Source organism: Euwallacea similis, chromosome 21 (assembly GCF_039881205.1).
Source record: "Euwallacea similis isolate ESF13 chromosome 21, ESF131.1, whole genome shotgun sequence".
NCBI classification, from domain to species: domain Eukaryota; kingdom Metazoa; phylum Arthropoda; class Insecta; order Coleoptera; family Curculionidae; genus Euwallacea; species Euwallacea similis.
In genome coordinates, this window is record NC_089629.1 from 1,218,478 (window position 1) to 1,244,496 (window position 26,019).

Here is a 26,019-nt window from a genome sequence, read left to right on the forward strand (position 1 = left end):
AACTGCCTCGTCTTTTTATGTCGCTGGTATGTGGTGGACCAAAACAAGCGACTAGAGGCCATTGGTGTTACCATGAATTTTTTTAATTGCAGCAATAACCTACTTTTAAGCGTTTTAAATTAAAATTTTAATAGCAGCTACTTGATTTTGCATATCGGTAATCTAAGAAGGCAGAAGATAACATGGGATTGTAACGCAAAGCACTTGCGTGGCTAATCGCTTTATTTCATATTACACGCTCTTGTTAGAGATCTTTCCACGTTTTAGAGTTCGTTTGGTAGGGGGTGGGTATGCAGGGTGTCCCTTACCGGAACTCAACTATGGGGAGCTCGGTGACCACAAAAGATACGAATTTAGATAAAATTGAGGGAAAATCGTGCAAGTGGAAGTTCTTGGAGGCATCAAACTGCGAGACTGAATCTTAACACAAAAAAAGGTCGAATTCAAAATTTGAAAATCTAAGATGACGCCTCTTAGAAAAAACAAAGTTGATGATGGTTGCCAAAAATCGAAACGTAGTATTTCAGATACAACTATCGTTACGTTGTAGCAGATCAAAGTATTAATAATGAAGTGTTATCGACGAAAAGAAAGACTTAAATCTCGGACTAAATTTATTAATTTCACTTAGAAAAAAAAGATTGCCAGAGTTAAAGATATAACGTCCCCTTTAACCGCCGGGACCAGATTGCCCTCCATCCCGGGGTCCATCCCTCTCCTTTACCCAACACCGCCCCGCAACGTAAGTGGGTACATCTGTTTATTTTATTCATGGTTTTGCTTGAACCTTGCATGTTGGTAACAGAAGCGATAATTATTTTGAATTTTCTTGCACAATAAGCTAAAAAAATACATATAGACGTTTTTACAAAATTTCAGTTTTCTTCGAATATCTTCGAAAGTGATTGGATTTAAAAAAATTTTAAAATAGTATATTTCTGAATTCCAAATTGCGTAAGTATATGTCCAGTCTCGTTAAGAAAATAGTAAGCTGTTACAGGCGAGACAAAAGTTTACGATCGAGCCGCAGGCGAGGTCAGTAAGCCAAGTAACATGGCTTACTTTTGGCGAACGAAGTAGCAGGTCATACTTTCAAGTTTACTGGGTGTCTCAAATTTGAGAGTTTTGAGAACTATCTGAGTTATTATCAAAGTTAGAGACATAAATAAGGTTTCGCATTTTTATCAAACGAAATTTTACAGTGACGGAAATATCGTCGCTGTCTTGGTTGATTGTTCAGTCTTCAAGACTGAATAAGGATTGAAGATAGAATTTGGTCTTTTTTTATTTTTTTGGAGATTTTTGGGCCTCATACACCAATAGCAGTTGTTATAGACGTTATTCTCAAAAATTAAAAAAATCGTTAACAATCCGCCTCCTGCGTTGGACCATATTTCCGAAATCTGCCTCCCAACCCTGAAGTTGTGAATTTTTGATCAACAAAATGAAACCACAAAATTTCTGTATTAAAACATATTTAATATTCAAATTAAATTATTTGCCATCTATAATTAAAAAATCCCCGTGATAGCCCGCGCCCCCTGTTGAAGCTCGAGGAAACAAAATAGGAGACTGCATGGGTTCCGCGACTTTATGTTGAGTCGCTGAAGAAAACTGTAAGCTGGTAACGGAGATTCCCGTTATCTCCGCCAGAAACTCCGGCACGATGCGACGCCACTATCGGCAGATTTCGGGTTTGTTTCGGCAAGCATTCCGCGGCCGGTTCGTGATAGTTTGACGATTATTGTAGACTGTTTACGAAAAGCGTGCGTGCACGATGGCTTTCAAACCGTTGGAATTACAATTGTTGCACAAACTTCTGTTATGGTTGGAAAACAAATTACACACATGTGGAAAATAAACTACAGACAAATGGAAAATCATTTACGGGCAAGTGGAAAATGGAGCACGTCCGCAAAACATCAGGCACGAGCCCAACTACGGCAGCTCGAGATACCGGTCACTATATAAATATTCAAAGTGCATGTTTCCCAGATTACAAGCAGTCCTCAAACCGCTTTGATAGTCATCAAACTATCTGCAAATTTGCAAATCACTTGTCCAAATAGCGGACCAAACTATAAGGACCAGTCAGAGTTGGGACGTTCGCTATCCGTACGACAAATGTGTAATGCGCAGGTCTCTGATCAGCAGCCCACGTTGCCTCCTGTTGTCGAAACATAGGTATTAAATGGAGGATAGTGAGTGGGAGTGTTCGTACTTGTCTCTCCTAACCTATTAATTTGAAATAGTTTTTTTCTTTAAATACGTCGCGTAAAAAACCTCCTTTTCGTCGCGATCGTTTTGCGCGAAAATGACCCGTGATCAGTGATAGTTTTTTCGGCGAAAATCCCAAAGGAACAGGTGCCCCAGTAAAGTGCTCTATTTGTTTTTTTTCTATTATAAACAAACCATCGATTGGCAAAACCTACCTACATAGTATCTTGTTTTGTTTTGGAATGAACAACAATTATGTTTATTGTTGTTTGTAATTTATTATGTTCGTTTAATTATTCCAGAACTTATTTTATTTTTATAAATAAAACAATCCTGCTAATTTGGTCAAGTGACATGGATTGTGATATTATGATGTTTTTGTTTACTCACTTATTTATCACATCCCACATCACAACTGCCTAGCACAGCCACTTGTGATCTGATCTTAACTATTAGGTAATTTATGTGGTATTTGTTTTCAAAACATGGAGGCTTTGACTCAAGAAAGGTGGGCATATAGCCAGGTAGTTCAATGCTGTGCCCAGGGACCCACTGACCACTGATGTACCTGGTACCTGCTGGTTTCACTCTTTTGTGCTAGTGGCATTGTGATATAGCCATACAAAACTTGAACTTTGGTAAAATTAAATCATGTCATATACTAATGGAAGTTCGGTGTTGTTCCCAGGGCCTTACTGACCCACCTCTCTTCTCCTGGCTGTAGGGTTCTCTCTAACTTGAAGACAATATATTTGAAGCCAGTAATGGTAAAGGAGTGTAAATCACAATTGTCTTCAAGAAGCAACCCACAAATCGATTGTAGATAAAATTAGAGAATTGTAAGAAGTACTGTGATATGCCAAAGATTTTTAGGTCTAAAGTGCTGAATGGTGTAAAACAGGCAAATAAGGACAAATGAAAGAAGCAACATTGAAAAGTGGCTAATTTCATTCAGTTCCAAAACAAAACAAGAAATTATCATGAAAATCAAAGTTGTATCCCCCTCCCATATTTTTTTAACTGCCTAATATGGTATTTTGACATGAAGTTCAATATCAAAAAATGACAAACGATAGCTGGATGTTAAATTGAACAAGATTTTTAAATGGAATCACCGATTTTTTTAGAATGTCAAATTCACCTGAAAATCTAAGACTTTATCAAGTTTCATATTCCAATATTACAGAATTCACTAAATAAAAGCAATGGGCCTTCATTTGCAATCATCCTCTATCTATTAGCAGCGTATTACTTACCTTCAACACAATAACCTCCAGTTATAGCTATTCCACATTAAATGTCAATATATCTCAATAAAACTAATACTGACCCAATCAGAAACTCAATTTGAGTCCCAGTCAGCTTGCAAACATGAACTCAAGAATGCACTTTGCGGGTTCTTACTTGAACAATTCCTTGGCTATCCGACAAGAAATCCAGAGGTTTGAAAGTGTCCATCCATCCATTTATGCAATCTACGATTTGATCGACCTAATACCTGATGGAATAATTGCTCAACAAATTAGGGACCATGTTGTGTGTATTGAAGGTGAGTCCATTAAAATATTGTATTTGATTTAAGTATTAGATGGTTCAGGTTAGTTGCTGATTACTTCCTGTGTTTAACAATAATTTTAACCTTAACACCAGCAAAGGCTGGTCTATTGTGGGATGTGGTAAATTGATATGATCAGTTCTTAATGCTATCTAATGAATATGAATGTGATTATCTGGTAAATGGCGTCAAATCTGAAGGAGAAAATTCATCGAGGATTTTTTTTCCTTTCGAACGAGGAAATCGGTCAATTTAACACTGAATTGACAAGAATTCGTGCAAGAATTTTATGGCTTTAAGTATTTCTAGAAGAAGCCTCATCAAAAGCACATTACAGGTCCCGAGCTTCTTCTGTAATCCCCGTCTATTTGCGACGATTATTTTGCTAGTAATTACGACGATACAACTAAATAATTGTTGGGAAGAAACCTCTCAACCTACGATGTCGGAACTTTATTGTCGAGTTATTTAGTGTTAAAAGCTGCAAAAAAACTATGCAGATTTTTTATGATAAACCTTGAAGGTCTCAGGACATAACTTATGAGAAATGTATGGTTCCATATTGATATTTTGAAAAAATGCATCTTGCCACGATTTTGAATGCAAGCATGAACTTATGATGGTTTACGATAATAGAAATTTGGTTGCCTTTCGAATGTGCGAAAAGAGCGAAACCTTCTATTTAAAATAGTGAAGTTAATGTGAGTTCCGGTTAAAGAGGAAGTCATCCACCATCCCATACGCGTAAAACATAAACAATTCTACTTTTTTCTTTTTACAATAGTAGAAAAATCCAGGGAAAACCTCGGGAGAACCACATTTCAGAAACAGTATTGGTGTGTAAAATCCGGGGTGCAATTAAACCGCTATAATCGTATCTGAAATCCGGTAAAAATTGCATATCTTCAGCAATAACCATTTTCCAATCCTCTGCAGTCCTCCGCAATCAGCTGCAATCACCGGAAATAGGGGGATCTCCGCATTACTATCACAGTTTTGATATAGCGATTATCCCCTTGGAATTTTCTTCAACGTTATAATATGTAAATTCGTACGTATTACAAGTAGAATATATCACCTCGAGTATAAAATACTCCGGTAATGTGGACAGAGCTAAGACCTAAATTCCTGAGCAAATGGCGGTAAATGTCTTTAGCTTTCACTGCATTTTTCTTCAAAACACATATACTTATATGTAAGTAGGTACCTCCTAACTATATGCGTGAATTTTATCGAGTATTTGCTTTGCCACCAGCTGTGTTAGAAGAATACTTTTTTATCCGACTTTTTTTCAAATTTTATCACTGTTTATTTAGTTAGATAAGTGCATTTTCATATTATATTCAGGGTGTAACACATCATCATGGAGATGTATCAGGGGCCAATAGTACTCCACAAAATGATAGAAAAGTGCTAATAGACCCACGGTCAAAAACGCTCCATTTTCGATATACCCTGTATATTTATTACCTAACGCATTTAAAAGGAAGCGACTCAATTTATTTATATTAATCCTGGTTATTTACTCAAGACACTCGGACCTGTATAGCCCTAAGCTCAAATCAGAGTTCTTACAATGTTTAATATTGAATATTTTTTAACCCATTTCAATATTCGGTTTATTTGAATTAATCCAATCCGCATCCTGCTGGGTGGTCTTCCAAATATTTGCTCGAGTAATTAGGACCTGCACAGAAGGAGGGAGTTATGAAGGGTTATTTTGTCATCTACTCTATTTTTCTATACTTAATCACTTACAGAATAGTCGAATATTTGCTACTAAAACGAATCAATGAAGTGACTCAAAGGAATCTGGAACTATTGTACAATAGATATGTTTGCTCCCTTTGCACTTTTGCTTTCTAAACGTTCAACGTGCATTTTCCTCTTTGTGTCGCGCTAAACACGCAATTTCTAATTTAAGCACCCAGTGAAAGTCATTGTTGATTTACACGTTTTTTTATTGTCTACTTGGTCATCTTTGATTGCCATTTTCTGTATATTTTCTCATCGCTTTTATTTGTGCCGTGTTGTCATGTCGGAAACGAGGTTACACATCGAGTACTCTTATTTATAGCAGACTGGCCTACGGACATGCTTCTGCTCTTTCAGAACGGTTCTTTCCGTATCTGAGGTTCATTACTTGCCAGCCGGAAAATTGTTCGATTGGATTTCATTCTTACCGGGTCATCGGACCATAACAAGAAAATTTGAAAATTCGCCTTAATTTCGGACACCTATTACGGCCATACGTGTCCTAGCTCTGCCTGTTTCATAGTTAGGACAGTGTTCCTTAATCTTTAAAGCTGGTCACGTATTTTGCTCGTACTGTAAATTGCAGGATTACGTGTGGAGTGGTCGACCACCATATTTAGCCAAACACCCACTTGCGATATGGATGGGACTGTGAGTCATGTTTTTTAAATGCGTCTCAAGCTCCTCTTCCTGTAGGTTCTTTAAAGCTAACTTATTGTTCAGAATCATTATTTTAAATGGGTCGACTTTCACTTCGGATCAAATATTGACTAAGTCTGTAATCCTTTAGCTTCACGTTTAAGTCGCATTAATTTCAACTTGTCAGCTCAATTTCCCATCTAATGCATATAAATAAAGCATAATGCTGCCATTATTAGTTTCCTTCTGTGTTGCAAATTGAAATCGTTGAAGCAGTTTTTGCAATAAAGATTAATAATTAACGAGATAATGTTTATGGAGGTATCTAAACCTTGCGTAACAGTAGTCAGGTAACGCCAGTTGACTTAATTCAAATAAGACGACAATGTAACTTTCCTTCTTTTTGCAATTCCGGTATTCTCGAGCGGAAACCAATAAATATCTCTTAGGAAATCGATTAAATGATCGATTGTATTGATGGTTTTTTACTCTCCTTTTAGCCCAGTATTATGAAACGAACATTTCTACAAAAAAAAAATAATACAGGGTGGCCATAATTTATCTCTCAGTATGGGTAACTTTTTCATTTGAAGAAATAGAAAATCAGTTAAATAGGCAAATTTGGGCAGAATTTCATATGTAGTGCGATGCCGGTTTTAAATTTGACAAATTTTGTCATATTTCTGAAATATTCGAAAAAACTGAAAATTGCCTATATCTTTATACTTAAATAACTCAAAATCTATTAAAGTTAGATTAATGAAATAAATTACTTTTTACAGACTTTTTTGCGTAGAATTCAATAGTGTTAAGCAAATTTTCAGAAGGTCCTTGATTTTTCAAAAATGATGTAAACTTATGATTTTTTTAATGGTAATCATAGTTGGTTGTGGACGCATTAAATAGCTTTTTTTCCTGATTTCATTGTATAATTATTTTTTTTGCATGCATTCAAAATTATCAAAATAAGCTAAATTTAATATTTTTGCCAAGATTTTTTTTTGTTTTGATTATCGTTTTCGTGTTGTCATTTAAATTTTAGTTAGTCGTTTCTGATAAATAAAATTTGTTTAAAATGTTTAAATATTTTATTTAAATTATTTGTTAATTAAAAAAACTAAAATACTACAAACTAATTTGGTTGATATTTTATCTTATTATTAGTTTTTTGTTGTAGTATAATTTCAATTATTTTGTTTTCCATAGCCATCTTGGTAAAAATATTAAATTTAGCTTATTTTGATAATTTTAAATGCATGTAAAAAGATAATGATACACTGAAATATATCAATGAAATGAGGAAAAAGCTATTTAATGCGTCTATAGCCAACTATGATTACCATTTAAAAAAACATAACTTTATGTTATATCTGGAAAATCAAGGTCATTCTGAAAATTTCCTTAATACTATTGAATTCTACGCAAAAACATCTGTAAAAAGAAACTTATTTCATTAATCTAACTTTAATAGATTTTGAGACATTTGAGTTTAAAGATTTAGGCAATTTTCAGTTTTTTCAAATGTTTCAGAAATATGACTTAATTTGTCAAATTTAAAACCAGCACCGCATTACGTATAAAATTCTGCCCAATTTTGCCCATTTAATTGATTTTTTATTTCTTCAAATGAAAAAGTTACCTATACTGAGAAATAGATTATGACCACTCTGTATAAATAAACACCAAATAATAATTTCTAGGAAACGCTACAAACTGTTATCATGATTTTGAATTAAGACTAAACAAACGCCGTGATGGTGATTAAAATTCATATTATGTGAATTGCATTTTCAACAGTTCATAATGGTGAATTACTAGCATTTTATCATTTGGGCCAGATGGTATTGGTATAAACCAGTCGGTCTGTGGCCGGCGTTATCATTAGTGGCAGTTTAGATGACTTTCTTGTAACCTTGCACTACTGTCGCGTTTCCAATACATTTATAGGATAACGGTGATGTTTACATTAAAAGAATGCCGTTAAATATGAAGTATCATGATTAATTTTATATTTGTGTTTTGAGTTCATGTATAAAATTTGAACTCTTCTCTTGCAAATATTTTCCTACAGCTACCATAATTTTTGTAACGCCTGAAATGCGGGAATGGGCTATTACCACTGGAAAATATATTGGTAGGATGGGAATCGAAATTATTTCCTGATTTTCTTTCGGGTTTAAGGAACTAGGGCATTCTTAATATCCCTCTATGCATTGGCGTAGACATGATCCACTCAACAATTGCAACAAAGTTACTTATTGATAAGGACACTAATGCATGGTGGCTTGCCGCCCAAAAAAACAAGGACTGCTTTTACTGGAGCGCCGGCTAATGATTTGCTAGAACTGGATGATGCAAATAATTGCCGGCATCCCACCAAAAGTGAGGAAACATTTTAACCTGATTGCCGCCATGTATTAGTGTCCCTCGAGTGCCTATGACGCGTCAAGAATGCGTCGTGTCATGCGCCAATGCAATCGGCACATATAAGACGTAAAGGATCATGTTGACGTAACTTCCTTCTATTTGGCCGTCATCAATTAGGGTCTCATTGCTAAAACAGGCCTTAAAATTGTACAAAAATTGTGTTGCATTCGGTTCCTTTTATACAGGTCATTGGCAACCATGTAGCAACTTGTAGGAACGAAAATTGAGAAAGAAATTATTTGAGCGCGGCGTTGAGGCAAAAATAATAATGAAAAAATCATGTTCTTCTCTTTAAAACACGTAAATTTGGGACTTTTTTTTATTAAACAACATTTTTGCAAGAATTAGATTCAATTAAAGTCTCTGTTTCTTTTAAGGTATAAATTGCACCATGTAAACACATTCCATTTTCACGATATATTAGATTTAAAAAAACACACACAACAGAGATTTTCCTGAATTTCTCCAACTATTATTTGCAAACATTTTCAAATGTCCTTAGTGCCGTTATTCAAAAAGGCAGAAAAATATTTACCCAACGAAAATGCAACATTTAGCTTAACTTTTGATTATTCTGAGTGACTTTAAAGACAAGAACAGTTAATAGTTTTTATGATTAACAGAACTTTTTGCTCATTCTGTTAATGATAATGCTTAAATGGAGTCACCAGATAGGACCAAAATGAAGAACGTTTTCATTTTGGACATAAATAACGTCCTCCTTTGAACAAAAACTGTCCTCTCTTTTGTGTAAGAGATATTTTCTGGCTCTTGCTTTGATTTCAATAAGTTATTTCTATTTCCTGACTATTTTTAAGGAAACAATAAAACTGAGCTGATTTTCTTATGGCACCTTTCCAAGAACTATAATATGGAAATGTTGTTTTTAAAGTGTGATGTTTTGATTTTGAAAAACCATATCCAAGTTAAAAATTCAAATATAGGCCTCTAACCAAAAATACGTTTTGGATTATTACTTCGATTGAATTGTACTATCTCTGATATTTTTTAAACTGATAGGAATTTGTTGACCATTGCAAAACACAACTTTGCCTCCATTTAACATGCTCGCTCTATCTGTTATGGTTACCGAGATCCCCATTTTGGAAGTTGTATTTGTGATGCCCTGCAGATATAAATATCACTGCACCATCTATCGGAGCTGCATAACAATTACAATAATCTCAAAGTTCATTAACTTGCTGCCAGGTGGCACCGCCATGGTGTGGAACGTTCTATAGCGGTAGACCTTGAAGGCGATATTGTGATGACCGGCGCTGCTTGTAGATGTAGACACTTGAACGTTATAGGATTTTTGTTGCTTTTATGTGTGTTGCTTTAGCATATTTGTAAGAAAATTGTGGATTTTTCTAGTCATAAAATGTTTTGTTATGTAAGGAGACTGTTGATAAAAGTCTATGACTAGTACAGCCATGAGTATGAAACAATTGTAATGAGGGGCATTAATATTTTTGGTAGTGAAATCGTGATTCCTCCAGTTGCAACAGTACGCATTTTTCCCTGGGAATCTGCAATAGGTGGGCATGTCTTAGACACAGAGTTTTCGAAGCTGCCTTTCTCCTTCGGGAGGAATATTGACTCTTGAATGGGGTAGATTACTCTTCTTCACAGAACGGATCATTTCCCTAAGGGAAAAGAAGGACACGAGATGGAGAACATCTCGAAAACTGAATAGGGAGCTTTGAAATAAAAGCTTTGCCCGATTTTTCAAACCCTTGGGAACTTTGCGAACACGATAATTTCTATGGAAATTGAGAAACTGAGCAATGCTCTCGTCTAATTCCATCGTTCGTATGGAAGTTATCTTGCTGGCAGTTACCAGGAGCGTGAAAAACCGGCCCAAATAAACCTGAAACCACGAAGCATTTAGAACCGGGATATCCAGTATAAAATAAAATTAATATATTTTAATGTTAAATCAAGTTTTTCCATTGTGGTTTACATAATAATTAATACATTATGATGACATTAGCGAGGAGTGTAAAATTCCAGTAATTTATTTTTGTCAGCAGAGGCAAAAGTTAAAATAGTTTGAAATACTTTATCCAATTTCAATCACTTGTGACGAAGTGATTGATGTTTTCCTGAAAGTTAAAAAATGATAAAAATTGCCCTTTTAATAGTGTTATAATACAACTAATTTTCGTTTAGGCATTAATGTTAAATCCAAGGTTAAGCTTTTTTACACTAACCTATAAGTTGCATACATTATACTTACTTATCTAATCATATGAATTGATATATTTAATAAGTTGTATACATATGTGCATATTAAATAAAATATAAAATTATCCATTACGTCTATTTTAATAGGATTAGCTCCCCTTAGGGAACATCCTCTTTTTTAATTGTTTCCAAGCTACTTCCTCTTCCTTGAATCTTTGGGGTGATCTTTCGACCGTGTGTCGTCTTTTATTAAGGACACTGCCCTAGCCAATCACCAGCCGTGATTCATCCGCAAAAATAGGGTGAAATCCTTCCTTCAGTTTTGCACTATTATACTTATTGCAAGTGATCCATAAAAAGTTGTAGAGAATTTGGTGGTTATAGCCCATACATGAAACAAGTCGGGTTTTTGATTGACATGGTTCCGAGGGTGAATTGTGCGAAACTGTGACTTTTTTGGAAGTTTTTTTTTGGAGGGTATTGTGTTTGATTTGATAAGGGTTTTTAATGCTTATTTAGTGGCATTTTTGACGAAAGAAACAATTTACTTTTTTGTAACGTACTTCTTCCTCTGAATACAGTAATGTTTGTTTATAACCAACCTTAAGAAACGTTCAAATGCGGTTCGCTATAAACATTAGGGATGTTGATAAATATCCCAGATTTATTACAGGCTTTTGTTAATATTCAAATTTTTTATACAGAACTTGTTTGGAATGTATCGATGTTCACATTTTTGAAAAAGAAGGTATGTTTCTGACAAAAAAACATAAAGTTGGCGTCGCGACGTCAAGCGTCGCTTTCTACATTTCAACGTTTTTAGCATTTATTGTAGCTTACGTTCTTTTATTTAATGTGGTGAAAAAATTATTTTGCTAAGCCCAACTGTTTTCGTATAAAATGGGTGGGGCGTCGAGTTTGAATGACCCTGTACATATGTTCGTTTACCGATATGCATTACATTAACACAGTGTTTGTGAATTTTATTTTATGTAAACCACTATTGTGGTTTGTTGTGGGTACCTGGAAAAATATACAAAAGGAGATTTGCTTTATTGATGCCGTTAATCTGCAGCATCTACTCCTTTCAATAACTCTCCATCAAAGGGGGATGAATATTTATTAAAGCCACCCTTCTCATATTTGCGACCACATCTCTTATCGTGAAAAAACCCGTTCAATATGATCTCCTAATGGGGATGATTCGTTTTCAGTGACATGCTGCAAACGGTATTGTTTTTTGTTCGAAATAAATCAAACTGGTCCCAAAAAATTCAACTGATGGTAGTGACCACTGTCCAGCTCTGGTCAGTCTAAGAATATCACGATATTCATTCAAACATCACCAATGCGAATCAATTGTGCTACGGGCCGCCGTAACAACCGCTTTTTTCATCGGTTTCCGTGGAGGAAAAGGACACATTGTGGACACGGTTAGGGTAATTACCGTCCAGAGGTCATAAATCAGGAGAGACAAAGGGCTGGTATGATTTAAGTGCGTCCAGATTCGACCGCAGGGCCAGAGGGACACTGCATGTTATGCATACATCAGACCAGATTGGCCAGTTTTCTCAAAGGAAACCACTTGAGATGTTTGGCGGTTATTTAACAATTAGACCAGAAAATTACTTATCATATTATGATTATGCTCAGGTTGGCGGGAATGTTTTGATAAATAAATAACCGGCGGTGGTCAAGGGCTTTTTTGCCATAGGGATGTTTACGATTATAAATTAACTGAGTAAAGCGGATGTCTACATGCTAGAAAAGTCAGTTAAAAAGCAAAAGGATTAAATAAACTTATCATACTCAATTGGAGGGGATAAACGGGCAAACACCAGAACGAATATAATAAAGGTTTCACATTTCATCAGGTCGAATGAATTAGACTTATTGGCCCCGTTTTCTTTCATGGTCAGTGACTAAAAAACACCAAATAATATGGCAAAGGATTTAATTCTTGGGCAAATATTTGCACCAAAAATTATAACGTTGTAAGCTGCAGGAGGGTCACCAATGAGTTCGAAGAGATGACTGATTTAAAAAAAGTTTTTATAGCGAAGGACTTTTCCATAAGTATCTAACAACGGTTAAGTGCATTATTTGCGAATGGTTTTACAGATACAGCCGCGATGTATGAACGGATCTTGTAGTTAAGTTATGCTTTATATATCATGTCGGAGGCCGAACCTCTGAATATAAGAGCTCATTGGCCCAAAAATCCATCGCAGTCCCCCTTTTTTCCAAATCAAAAGAAGTTGAGACAAGTCACCAAACTGATTTGTAAGGACGATTTATATTACTCCAGGTGAATTAGAGCAACGATTGTGGGCATGCGAGCACACCTGGTGTCGGATTTCTTGGAAACTACCTTAGAAGGAGCAGTAAAGTTGGAGGCTTAAGTGCCTAACAGGACTTACCACAAGCAGGCTAATTTTGTTTTCAGTTTGTAAGCAAATTAATTTGTCATCAAGGAAAAGCGTAGAGAACTTGTGTATAAAAAATAGCGTTAGACTAAGTCCGGACCGAGTAACCTTTCTTCCCTCATTACTTACTCGCGCTGGGATATCCTGCAGTACCAGCCATATTTAAACCTTACTCATCACCAGTGCTGTACATACAATAGAACAAAGTTTCTGAATTTACTTGCATATATTTAAACTTAACTATAGAATAATCCAAATTTTAAAAAAATGGAAGAAACGAGTTTCGAATAACATTAATTATTTTCAGAGGTGTAGAGATTGTGCTTGCAAATTATTATCCTTATATTATTTTTTATTGTTTATGTATGCATATTGATGATGAAAATAAATATAGTAACGGCTTTAAATACTGACAATTTGTGCGAAGAACGAGGAAAGCAGCCCACATACCTAGTTCATTGGTAAACTGAAGCAGGACTTACTATTTAGGTTGTTTCTGATATACGATAATATACATTCGATTTCTAAATGGAGAGTGTTTTGAAATATATTTTTACAAATTAATATTTACCAAAGGGAGTCAGGAAATTAAAATGAAATCAATCAACAAAACTAAATTTCCATTGTAATATCTCAATTAATTTACTGTTTCTATCTCGTTCTCAAGCCCATATTTTTCAAGTCCTTGGCGTTCACCCTCTTGCAAGTCGACTTTGCGTCAGAGCTTAAGAACTTGGCCCTCCGAACTACAGGGTTGCACAATGACCCTTAATTACGATACATAATTGAACGTAAATTACCTATTCCTTAAGTGGTTTTGAGTCTCAGGTCGTTGTTTGCATCAATATTTATTACAACTGGATTTATTGCATATTTACCACAATAAATTTAATACATACTTGTATAACCAGACGGGAGAAAGTGGTCACTATTTAGACTCATACTTCTTAGGGTATTGGGTTTTCTTTTTTTTTTTAGAGCTTTGCATACACTTGAATATAACTCACAGCTGTACAGGACCAGTCTTGGGTGTAAACACATGGTCAAATCTGTGCGCGATTATTATCCATCATGCTGTCACTACCTCCCATTGCTGGATCATCATTAGCACCCTTTTTCACTATTATTCATGACCCACCTACTATTCCATTATATTCACAAAAAACTCTACAATCAAAACTGGCCCGTTTATTGTCCCTTAAATATGCTTGGACACACATCTTTATTCATTCCAACTACGTAACGAGATTTGTATACACCCCCCATTTAGAAATAACCCTTTTATGGATCTAGCCCTTATTTATTTATAAGTCTATTGTGATGTCAAACTAAGGATTAATTTAGTTCTGTTTCAGATTAGGTCATCGTTGGTCAGCAGTTTTTTTGTCCATCGTATGGTACCGATTTCGATCATTTTCATTTTAGAATAATCGTGCTCGTGCTGTCGTTTTTTAGTGCAGGGCTTTTACTGCGTCTTTGAGCCGTATTTAATCCAATTAATTTCGGCCAAATAAGCTGATTCAAGTCTGTGAAAAGGGCGCATTATGAGGTGCCAAAATGACACGCCTGTTTCTGTTCGCCTTTTTGAACTGGTGACTGGTTTGAAAACGAGAAAAATCAGTTGATGGATGAGATTTAAACAATGGAGGAATTGAATATGCGGGCAATTTTGCTGTTAGGTTCAAGTATAGAATGCTAAGTATTCAAATATGGGTACCAACATTTTTATTAAAGACTAACCGAGAACTAGGTATTTTGCGCAAACCCGTATAGCGTCCAAGAATTCTTCGTGTATTCGTTATTTTAACAATATCATTTGCTTTCCCGTATTCTACCATTAAAATCGATAATTTAACTGCCATAACCGTTTTCCATGCACTGTCTTGCGGTTCTAGGCCAATACCTGTAACAAGCTTAAACTTCGTTTTACCAAATTTTATAATTATTCATTGACCGGTTTGGCAATGGGACATTTCTTAATCCGCTCTGAACTCCCCAAAAGCTGTCGATAGTAGTAAAAGCTACCAGTTCGAAGTTAATGGAGTTTTAATGAAGTTTTACGTTGCTGGATCCATTGATCGAGTTATTAGAATGTTCACACCTCGAAGTTAAGGTGTGGGGCAGCTGGTAGTAAAACTTACTTTTGGGATTTAATGGCTTTTGACCGTAAATGACACCGGTGGTTACGGTTACTGAACAGTGAACAATGAATGTTAATGATCTGAAAAGACGATTAGTAGCGTAAAAGATTACGTTCCAAGAGACGTTTTGATTGAAGTGTTGAGAGCAAATATGCAACTAATTTAAGAAAAGTTCCAACCTGTGAAGGAGGAACTGAAGCGTTGAAAAACCGTGGAAGTTATAAAAAATATTCAATAGAACCTTTTTTCACAGAAATATGGAGCATTCAGAAAATGATTCTTCTTTAAAAAATCGCGGCGGATCGTATTTTTCGTTTAAAACGCCACAGGTGAAACTAAAAACATTGTTCTCCCTTTTAAAGATGTCTCTCTACACCTATTTCACGCTTCCCTATTTTCAGAAAAATATTTAGTGCCGGAACGAACTTATTAGGAAACATCTAAAAAAATAATACATCTTTATCACCTTGTATTTCAGACAGGAAGCGAAAACGGACCCACGTTCATATTAACTTTTTTTCTTAAAATAATCCACAGATTCCCCCTAGAATTTTTGACACACTATTATGAAATACCCTGTGTACTGTTTATTCCGCATAGTTAGGCTACATCGATCGACAAATAAACGTTTAGATTGGACCAGAAAAAACAAAACTCTGATTTTACACCCCCCAATTGTCGTAATTTATTATTGCACCATCAGGTTGAGTGGAAAACAGCAAAAACAACAAAAGTCTCATTAGGCCATTGTGATGATGCAGTAATAAATTGCGAAACATAGATGGTGCAAAACTAGACATAGAAGATGCGTCCTTAATCAAATTCAAAGACAATGAAATTCGCGTCTGGCTGTTATTTTACAATCTAAAAATCAGAATTTTCACTTCATGCCACCTCATTTTTTACTGACGTGTACCCTTATTCAAGTACCGTTTTATACTCCTCTCATTATTAACATCGCCTTATATTGTGCACCGTACATTCTCCAGGCGGCAGATGTCCCTTTCATGAAATAAGTTATAGAGCTTTTTATAGTTAATGGTCACTCGGAACGGATTTTGATGGTCCTCTGACACGTGCAAGTCATCCCGAATTGAACTCTGGCAGTTTATAAAATATTCATTAAGTCCAGCCACTTTGTCATTGCCTTTTATACCTGTTCCTTCGCCATCTTCAGACTCGCAGTTTTATGAGTCACATTACGTGTCAGTTTTAACATCGTAATTTATGTATCAATGGTCAAGCCTAAAATGGAGTTAGTTATTAGTGACTGCAACGACCCATGCATTATTAATTATTTTTTCGGAACAGGCAACGGACGCGCGGTGTAATAAACCGTTCATTTTCTTCCCAGAGTGTTAATGTTTATATTTTCCCGTGCCCATTGCAATTATCGTTTTTATTTGAGGTCAGACCGCGTAAGCATCTGTCCGGTAATATTCCTAACGTTCGCTTTTCACCCTCATTATTGGAGGCACGATCAAAGATCTAATAAATAAGAACCTGAATGCGTTCCTCATTGGTGAAGGGAAAATGCGGATTAAGAAACAAACAATCGTTCCAATTACCCAATTGAAGTGTAAAATATGGGGTCTCATCTTTGAATGAGAAAGGTTCAGTTTTGCTGCACCTTGAAAAGGGCCATTGAGGATTTTGCAAATATTTATGAGGCGTTTTCCGTAGGTTCGAACTGAGGCTCAAACAAGGGCAAAGGTTTCGTTAGGCGTTATTCCTTCTACGGTCTGTCTAGCTAGAACTGTGTGACTATGACTCATGCAATGCAAGTAACTTTTCAAGGTGGGTGATTGGAAAAGGGTCAACCGATGTTATGCGCAATATGGTGGAATGAGCGTGCCTAATTTAATGACATTTTAATTAGTACTATTGGACACAGTCTCGCAATGATCGCCCACGGTACTCATTGATGCGCAAGGTCTCGGCGGAGGAAGTGCAGTCGCCCTATGACTGATGACATGGTTACGTAACCGTGAACAATAAAATATGCCATCTCGATTGCTATCTAAAACACCATACGGTTGTACTTATCTCTGTCCGTCATCTTCGAGTACCATTGTCGTACTGGTGTCTGTATTAATTTGTCATGGTTTTAAATTTGGTTTCTGATCAGTCTACCGTGACTGGTTTGTCTTAAAAATGTAGGTCTAGTAAGCAATAAATCAATTCAGTCAACATGTGATTGAGTTATTAGTGGTGCTGCCTGTGGTCATAGATGTCGGAATAATATTGGGAACATTCTTCATAGTTAATAAATGTTGATTTATTAACAAAACGTGAGAAGATAAACTGACGAATTTACTTCTACTCGGCCGCATCTCTGCCCCTTTTCTCGCCTTGCCTTCCTTTTCAGTTCTGGAAAAGTACCCCAGTCCAAAAGGAGATTCCCCGATACTTGACCGTCTAGTAGCGGCAGTAGTACTAACCTCGTTTGACAGTGCCTCATCCCAAAGATGGATCTGGCAGTTTTCTTGTCAATATCTTATTCCTAACTCAAATACCATGATACTTATGGAGTACTAAATTTCCAATATGTACATAATATGTCATTGAAACGGAACTTTTAATTCTAACAACATGTAACTTAATTACGTACTGCACCAAGCATTGCTAAGTTGAAGTATGTTAAGAACTTGTTCTGGGAAACATACTTGTAAAAACTCTATAAGTTTTTCAATTTAAATTTGTTATATAAATTATAATTATCCTGCTTATATCGTTGCTCCATTATTCCGCACGTGCCGTATGCATATTTAAAACACACGATACGATCTAGATCCAAATAAAAATAAAGTGCCACCGGTACGTCCAGCTGTCGCTGAGTACACTTGGTATAGACAAGCAATTAGACGTTATATATTTACAATTAGGGCCCAACTCAATTAAGTTCAAAGTTCCGATGTGGCATCTTGCACTTGGGTATCTACTTATATTAAGTATTAATTTATTACGTTCTACCATAAGTTTTGCTGGGTTTTCCTTTAATAGTTTGTTATTAAATTCAAATAAAAACTTTTAATCGAGTTTTTATGAAAGGTGTACAGGGATCTCTCTTCAGAAAAATCTCGGTAACTATGCGAGGTAGTGAAAAATAGATAGTGCACTATCCATGTCTTTTTTTGAAAACAAGCCTAATGGAGTAATTCAAGCTCTAAATAATTTTTTGATTTCGAGTTAGAAGCCAAAGTTTTATTTTGACTATTTTCGATAAACCTTCATCATTTAGTTATTGAGTTGGTTATATAAGTATGTATAATTGCTACATTATTAGAACACTTTTTTGAGTGGAATACGATAACGTTGAGGATTTTTTGGAATTCAGTCAGTTATATTCATGTCATTTGGCTCCTCAAAAGTAGGAAAAAATGATTATCTTTACAGGGTGTTTCCAATGTACCACCTCGGGTTTTGTTTAAAGAAACAGAAGGTTCAAATTGATTGCGGGATCTTAAAGAAGGGCCACTGAGTTCCATTTTTATTGTAAACAACTTATTTTTCTACTTTTCAGAGTGACTGATATTTCGTTATAATTAAGTTCCTTCCCACGAACACACTTTTTCCAATATTTGAAGAGTTGATTGTTCTGATTCATTTTAGTTAAGTCGTTTTCTGTTTAGTGTTGTTCCAAAATTATAGTCATAACAGCGGTAAAATGCACCTAAAATAATTGACATAAATGAATGTTCGGATTAACTAGAATTTCCTTGGATCGAAATTGGCATCGGCCGCGTCCGCTTTTATTCATTAGCGGTTTTTCTCAGAGAGATTTCCAGTTATTTGCAGAAAATTTAAGTTGTTTTTGCAATATAACTTCAAGCCTTAAAGTAAGATTTCATTGAAATTGGTTGATCAAATCGTTTCCTTTTTTTTAGCATGAATAAAAATTTATTTTAACGTCTACTCACAACCCATGAAATAACAATTAATGAATTTGTATCCCAAAATATTAAGCATGCAAATGTGGGCACCGACAATCCATTTGGGATGCAATACGATTAAGGTGCCAATCCGCCACAACAAAATATTATAACGATAAATATATGGCGTTTAAATTGGCCCTTCAGAGCACGTCAAAAATATGATAATTCACCCTGCGTCAAGGGGAGATTATTTTGGCCCTGCATGAGAATTCGGGTAATCATCGGTGACAGTGAGGCGTACTGGTACGACCCCCTTAAAAAATCTCGTTTCTTTTTTTTTTGAGTCAAATACTGCCAGTGGCGTAACAAACACTTGAGATTTTGTCCTCGCATTAACACCGAATAATCCAGGGAAAATGGCGCAGGTTGGTCAAGGGTCTTAAGATGGAAACGCTCTTTAAAGGTCAAAGATTAAATATGTAGCGAAATTAAATTTGTGCACAAGTGATCGATTAGCATTTCTGGCACGTCACTGTCTCTAATGCTATGTCACGTCATAATTTGGGGTGCTTGCCCGTGGCCGAATTGTTGCTTTCCGAAAGCGAAGAAAAACGAAGAGGGGGCAAGAAACTTGTAACAATGGCAGGGCAAACAACAAAAGGGGTATTTGTAGCGTTTAGAAAAACATTGTCTCAAATCCCAGCTGTCAAAATCAAGAGGTCTTCCCGGTTAGTTGATGAACTTGAACTTTGAATGAATTAATAAGCCAGTTTTTGGGGCTTAATATTCTAAACGTTTTGACGAAAATTGCCATCGCTTACCTCAGAACACGAGAGCGACTAATGTTTTCGCACAGGGTCCGAGTTAATGACCGTGTTACCCACGAGAACCTTAAAATTGATGAATTCCTACTACAATGGGAATTGTGTAACACAGATATTAATGACGTTTAGCTCAGGCTTAACGCTTGTAGTGTGGAAATGTGTCGGCAGTGCTAAGATTAATGACGAATGACGATTCAAAAACGCAATTATTATAGTTTTCGTTATACCAATCGTGACGATTGAAATGGAACGGAATTTTTTCCTAATGGGTTGACAATATCAATAGGTGCAGACCGTTTTCATTGGCAGAGGTGATTTATAATTTATCTTCGAATCAGTTAATGCAGATAATGCGTGCGATTCAATGTAAATGCCGTGTGCATGTGTGTCTACAAGACAGTACGATAGCATGATTGGTACGTCACGATGGCACTTACTGAGTGACACAACTAGCAACATTGCACACAGCTTAAGTTGACTGCAATTCAAACTCATCAATACCTATTCATTCAATAGATATTCACATCAAACGGAGTAAATGGCAGATTTCCTCCCCTCTGTTTTTGCAAGGGAGGAAAAGCATCTTCTCCTCCTTTAAATTTAAAGAGTCCTGGGCAGGAAATGACAGATTTCCTCCCCTCTGTTTTTGCAAGGGAGGAAAAAGCATCTTTTCCTCCTTTAAATTTAAAGAGTCCAAGACAGGAAATGGCAGATTTCCTCCCTTCTGTTTTTGCAAGGGAGGAAAAATGCCATTTCCTGCCTTGGACTCTTCAAACTTAAAGGAGGAGAAGATACTTTTCTCCAAAGTGATGCACCTGTACGACTTTTTTACTACTTCCAAAACCGCAAAATTTTTCAGTTAGATCGAGGGAAGAGAAAAACTTGTCCTGGATAACTTGAGCGCAGAAGGCGCACGATTTCAAGAAACACAGAGTGCAAGAAAGGCATTAAAATATTTTTAACAGTTGACTCAAAGATATCTCCAGGCAAAAACATGAATGTCCATTATATATTCAACTAAATCATTTGATGTTTCAACCTCGAAATTTACCAACCTAACAGCTGTTCGGCGTGCATACACAACACATGAATATACGTTCGCGTGCATAAACCATCCGGATAATGACGGCAAAAACTCGGATTGGTCACGTGTCATGCGAGATTTTTCGACCAGGACGGTTTAATACCGAATTACATATGCGAAAATTACGTGGGTCTAATTGAGAACGGCTGTACAGTGTTGGGTTTTATTATTGGCCTTTGACTTATATTGTGCTACCCCTTTGCAAACTTCCGTTCGTGACCTACTCCATTGGTCAGGGCTTAAATGGAATCAGACTTGCTAATTAAGCAAACATTGCGCAACAAAATTTGTGATCTGCAAACACATTAAAAATACAACTTTTCCCATAAAGTATTAATACAATATTTTTCTAGTGCAACGCGCGATAAAAGTAGTTCTTGCCGGTCTACCAACAGCTGAAAGTAAATGTGACACAGTGTTAAAATCGTGAGTGTAGACTTAAATAGGTCAAATTTAATTTGTTTGACTATATGATATTTCAATTTTCAGTCATTCTCATAGTAGAACGTTAGTAGGAAAACGTGTATACCATTTGCTTTTCGTTAAAAGTACCTTCAACGCGAGAGAAGATTTTTGGCGTATCCGTTAAATGTTCACTTTTAACAATCATCATGTTATTTAACTCTTTTAGTCGACTTTACACCAATAATATTATCAAAAGATTGGAATATTTGTACGATTTTGTAAGAGGGTATTAATTTACATTTCTTCCAGTGCCGAATTCCAGAAAAGGCAGCAGATGTGTGCTTTTTAGACTAACCTGCACTAAACAAAATGCCTACAAGGTCAGAGATAGTTATCGGAAAGGGCAGGGTAAATTTAAAAGCATTTAGCAATGTATCAATTACCATCTTGATATGTCGCTGGGTATCGGTTTACTTACGCCTTTATGTTGTCTGACATCTTGCCTTATGTGAATAGCCATTTTGTTAAAGCAATCGATCGCCGTTCCCAAGTTAAGATTTGACTGTAGGATTCAGTATTGAGACACATTCGATACCATTATGCAGCCAAAAATTCGGAACAAAAATGAATGCTACTCGATTACTTACTAAACATACATACAGTATATGTATTACTTTTTAAATTCTAAGGACCTAAAACGATAATTTTTTGCTTGAAAACAATGTCTTGGATAAGAAAAAGTGAAAAATGTTTTTTACTTTCTAATCGAGTGGGGAATTGAAAACTGATTTTTATTTTTGAAAAAACAGTTGAGTACCATTTTTAGCTTTTAAAAATATCTAGAGCCCTGCCCGTTCGCACGCCCCTGGTAAAGTTAGGAGCAAATTTTTTTTATCAGGAAATTCACCGTGCCATGGAGCTCTTATGAGTTGCAAAAGTTAATTTAAATATCTTAACCGGTTTCGAGGCTATTAAAAAATATTATTTTTTCGATAAATTTTGAACAGGAATATAAATCTCAAAAATGAAAGAAGTTTGGACAAAAACGTACAGAAATATATAGGAGCTTTTTTATTTTTGTACATCTTCTGCCATGTGGCACTATGCATTGCATTCCTTTCAATGTCACCCTGTACAGGGTGTCCCAATTTCGAGGCTCGCCAGTGTAATCTCGAAAACCGAAATAGATACGATCTTGTTCAAATGGGTGCAAAGTAGCTTTTTTGGGTCAAATTTCTGATCCAAAAATTTCGGAATTTCGAATCCATCCATGAAGGCTAGAAAAACTGCGTATTAGGTACGATCCTTTTTCTCTCTAATGTAGATATACGTTAACAGTTTCATCTAGAGAGCCCACCGACATTATTCACATAGATACGTACAATGACCAAGCAGGACACGGTTAATAAAAAAGCTACGAATCTAATTTCAAGGTTTGTGCCGATCTCTTAAAAGGAATCCAATAAGAGTGGGTAGTGAAATGGAACCACATGATTTTGGCTTTATTGTGTATTTTTCGGCAAGGTTCACGCGGTGAAGAAGGCGAGAGTACTGTTAGTTTAATTTGTCGTTCAATGGTGTAGACATGTACAAAAGAGCTGCAATGCGATAAGAGCGAACTTCCTAATAAATTGTTCTTTTCCTGAAAGTACTAGAAAGGCTTGAATAATCGTCGATTATATTTGTTTAGAGTACCAGAATCAAAATTGCGACATTTATAAGTTATAATTTAAAGGTCAAAGGGACGTTACCCCGCTAAATACATTTTCCCCCCTTGTTAGGAAACATTTAATATACATGTATTTCTCTTATTTTTACGACACCGAGCTGTCGATAAATACAAAAGATGCTTATAGAATCCCTCGGAGCAACCCTAGGTGTCCCGAGGTACGAAATCTCACATTCATAATATGTGTACCCCTCCGCATTTTGTGTTATTTACTATAATAAGTCCCTCGTCTTCCTATTGAAAACCGTATATTGGAATGGCAAAGTTACGATGACGTCTGTTTTTGTGACGTGATAGGGACGTCGTTTCGACGTTATTTATTCGCGGGCTCGATTATAAGTTGGATTTTAATTGGGATGAAGGTTTTATTGCCTCTTTTTACGACATGCCGCCTATGAATATGTGTTGAATAAAAAAATAATCACTCAGCCAATTTTCACCGAGGTGAATGAATTGCTGTGTAAAAAAGCGTAATATATTTTTTATTGTTCCACATAACGAAATTGAAATGCGCTCGCAAAAACATCTGTCTTACATAATTGGTAAACAAGCCAAAAACTACTTTTAGTAATTATTCCGCTTTCGGACTTGATCTTATAGCAAATTGTTATAAAACGACTCCACTATTTCCATAACAATGATTTGTTGAAATTAGTAGAGCGTGTGATGAAGCGATTTAGGAATCGTGCATGGACAAATGTTCAGCTTTAAAGAATTCCGGCTCTAATTAAGTCCACCCCCAAAAAAAATCCCCGTTCTTTCGCTGAATAAATTTTCATAATTTTCTAATCAAATCGCGGTTTTTTATTGTTTAGGGTGTGGAGGACGATTTTAACGGTTAAATTTTATAAAAAGGGAGTTGCTTTAAGTCTTTCATTTGGCTCCAAGGAAAGTTCGTTTGGACGAGCATAAGACACTCCTAATTGTGCAAACCTACGGTCTAACTTTCAAAATTTTAATTTCGTTCAAAATTCCTATCTGGAATTCTTAGACATGGATTTTTACACATGATGTTTAAGCGATAATTTCCTTAATTCTTTAATTAAAAAAAAAACACGTATAAAGCTCATCAGGATCTCCCGTTTCATATTAAATCGATTTATATTGCCGGATCTCACTTCACTGGTCTCGCAGAATCTCGGTCGTTACGCAAAACTGTTAGTTTATTAACTGATTACATAAATAGCTATATGTTGTTTCAACTTATTAATAATCTTGGAAAGGCAGCCATGGAATGCATATGTTTTGTTTCTTCTAATAAATAATGCAAAATGACAGTGACCAAATTTGACAAATAGGTGAGGTTAGAATTTCAGCAAATGTCAAATTTTGTTAATCATGTGCTAAATTTCTATCCTCACTCATCTGTCAAATTTGGCCACTGTCAATGTCTAGTACTTACATAAATAAAAAACATCGGCATGATCTGACGACCCAAAATTTTTAATAAGTTAGAAAACACACGTATATTTTATAGAATTTTTTTTTGTATTTTTATCGCTTGTATTTGCCATACAACTTTCCTCCTTAAGCACAAATCGTCCTGTATATGCTCTTCCTTCATTGCATGACTCATTCCTAGATTATAAATGACTAATGTTGTTTCACTATAAGCGCAAGGGGAAAATGTCCCCTTAGAGCCTAAGGGATTTTTTCTGAGAGGGCGAGGCAAGTGGAGTGTGTAATGGGACGGATGATAATCTCGCGAAATTATTAAGAAAACACCCTTCAAAGATTGAGGGGAAAGTGTTTTTTGATTTCATATGGCGTGACACTACGCCTGGAGCCCTTATGGCGGTCCCCAATGTTCGAACCGTGACAAATAAACTTCTTCAATTTTGAATTTATATCAACGAATTTTGACCTAGTATGGGAAATCTGCTTCATGCACCCCCTCGAAAGCAATTTTTTCAATGTCCGATTTCTGACAATATAATGATGTGTTTCCGAACAAAACTAACGAGCCGAGGCCATACACTTTCAAACGGATTTTTCTCTACAAACCCGATCGCGTGTACATAATACGAATTACCAGCAAGAAAAAGGAATTTGGGTCCATGGGCAAATTTCAATAGGCGCTTAGTGGTTAAGAACTCGCATCTGTCTTGTTGGGAGCCTCCCAGAGTTATTAGCAACAAATGATCTCCACTTCTGTGCAATTTTTTATGCGTTATGTTTTTGCGCTCATCCGAAAGTTGAAATTAAAAATTCGTCATTGTAGGTCCCATGTTAACTGACAAAAAGAACCGGAACTGTATGGTTACAGAAGAATGTCACGTCAGTCAAAGATCAAGTATAAGCGTTACATAACCTTTGTGAACTCTGACTTGTTTTCGGTTCGCTGCACAAAACGGTCGGATTTCCGGATTCTTGCCCTTTGTGACACTTAATTTTTCTACCCCTGTTTCAGCTGGACCAGTTCGGTTTTTTTCCTGATGGGAATCTGTCCCATTAGAACGACGCTGCGAAGAGATGGAACTAAGTTTTATTGGTGTAACCCATCTGAAATTTTGGGTACCTATGCGACCTTTGTTAAGGTATTAAGCCTTAACAAAGGCTTCAGGATTACGAGGAAACAAGAAGTCGCAAGAAATATTTTTTGCGAATTTCTCTTCTTCGGTTCGTTCAAATAGGGCCCTCCCTTTACTAGTTCTGTAATCTTTCACTAGGTGCACTAAATTCTCTACTTTTATTATTAAGATACAAGTTTGATAACCATTAGCGTATTCATTCAATCAGCAAGTCTGGCAGACGC

The 26,019-nt window shown here is 35.9% G+C and overlaps 1 protein-coding gene across 4 annotated transcripts in view; it reads left to right on the forward strand.

The window, feature by feature from the left end:
- The first annotated feature begins 2,184 nt into the window (after nt 1-2,184).
- Nucleotides 2,185-26,019, forward strand: part of CenG1A (Centaurin-gamma-1A) — a 40,709-nt gene continuing 16,874 nt past the window's right edge. The window contains exons 1-2 of one of the 4 annotated variants that reach the window (XM_066400738.1): nt 2,185-2,377; nt 3,570-3,766. In XM_066400738.1, the coding sequence (XP_066256835.1) occupies nt 3,589-3,766 (178 nt within the window). In that variant the 5' untranslated portion in view covers nt 2,185-2,377; nt 3,570-3,588. Of the gene's footprint in view, nt 2,378-3,445; nt 3,767-26,019 lie in introns of those variants that run through there. The other 3 variants (XM_066400736.1, XM_066400737.1, XM_066400735.1) reach the window with 3 other exon arrangements.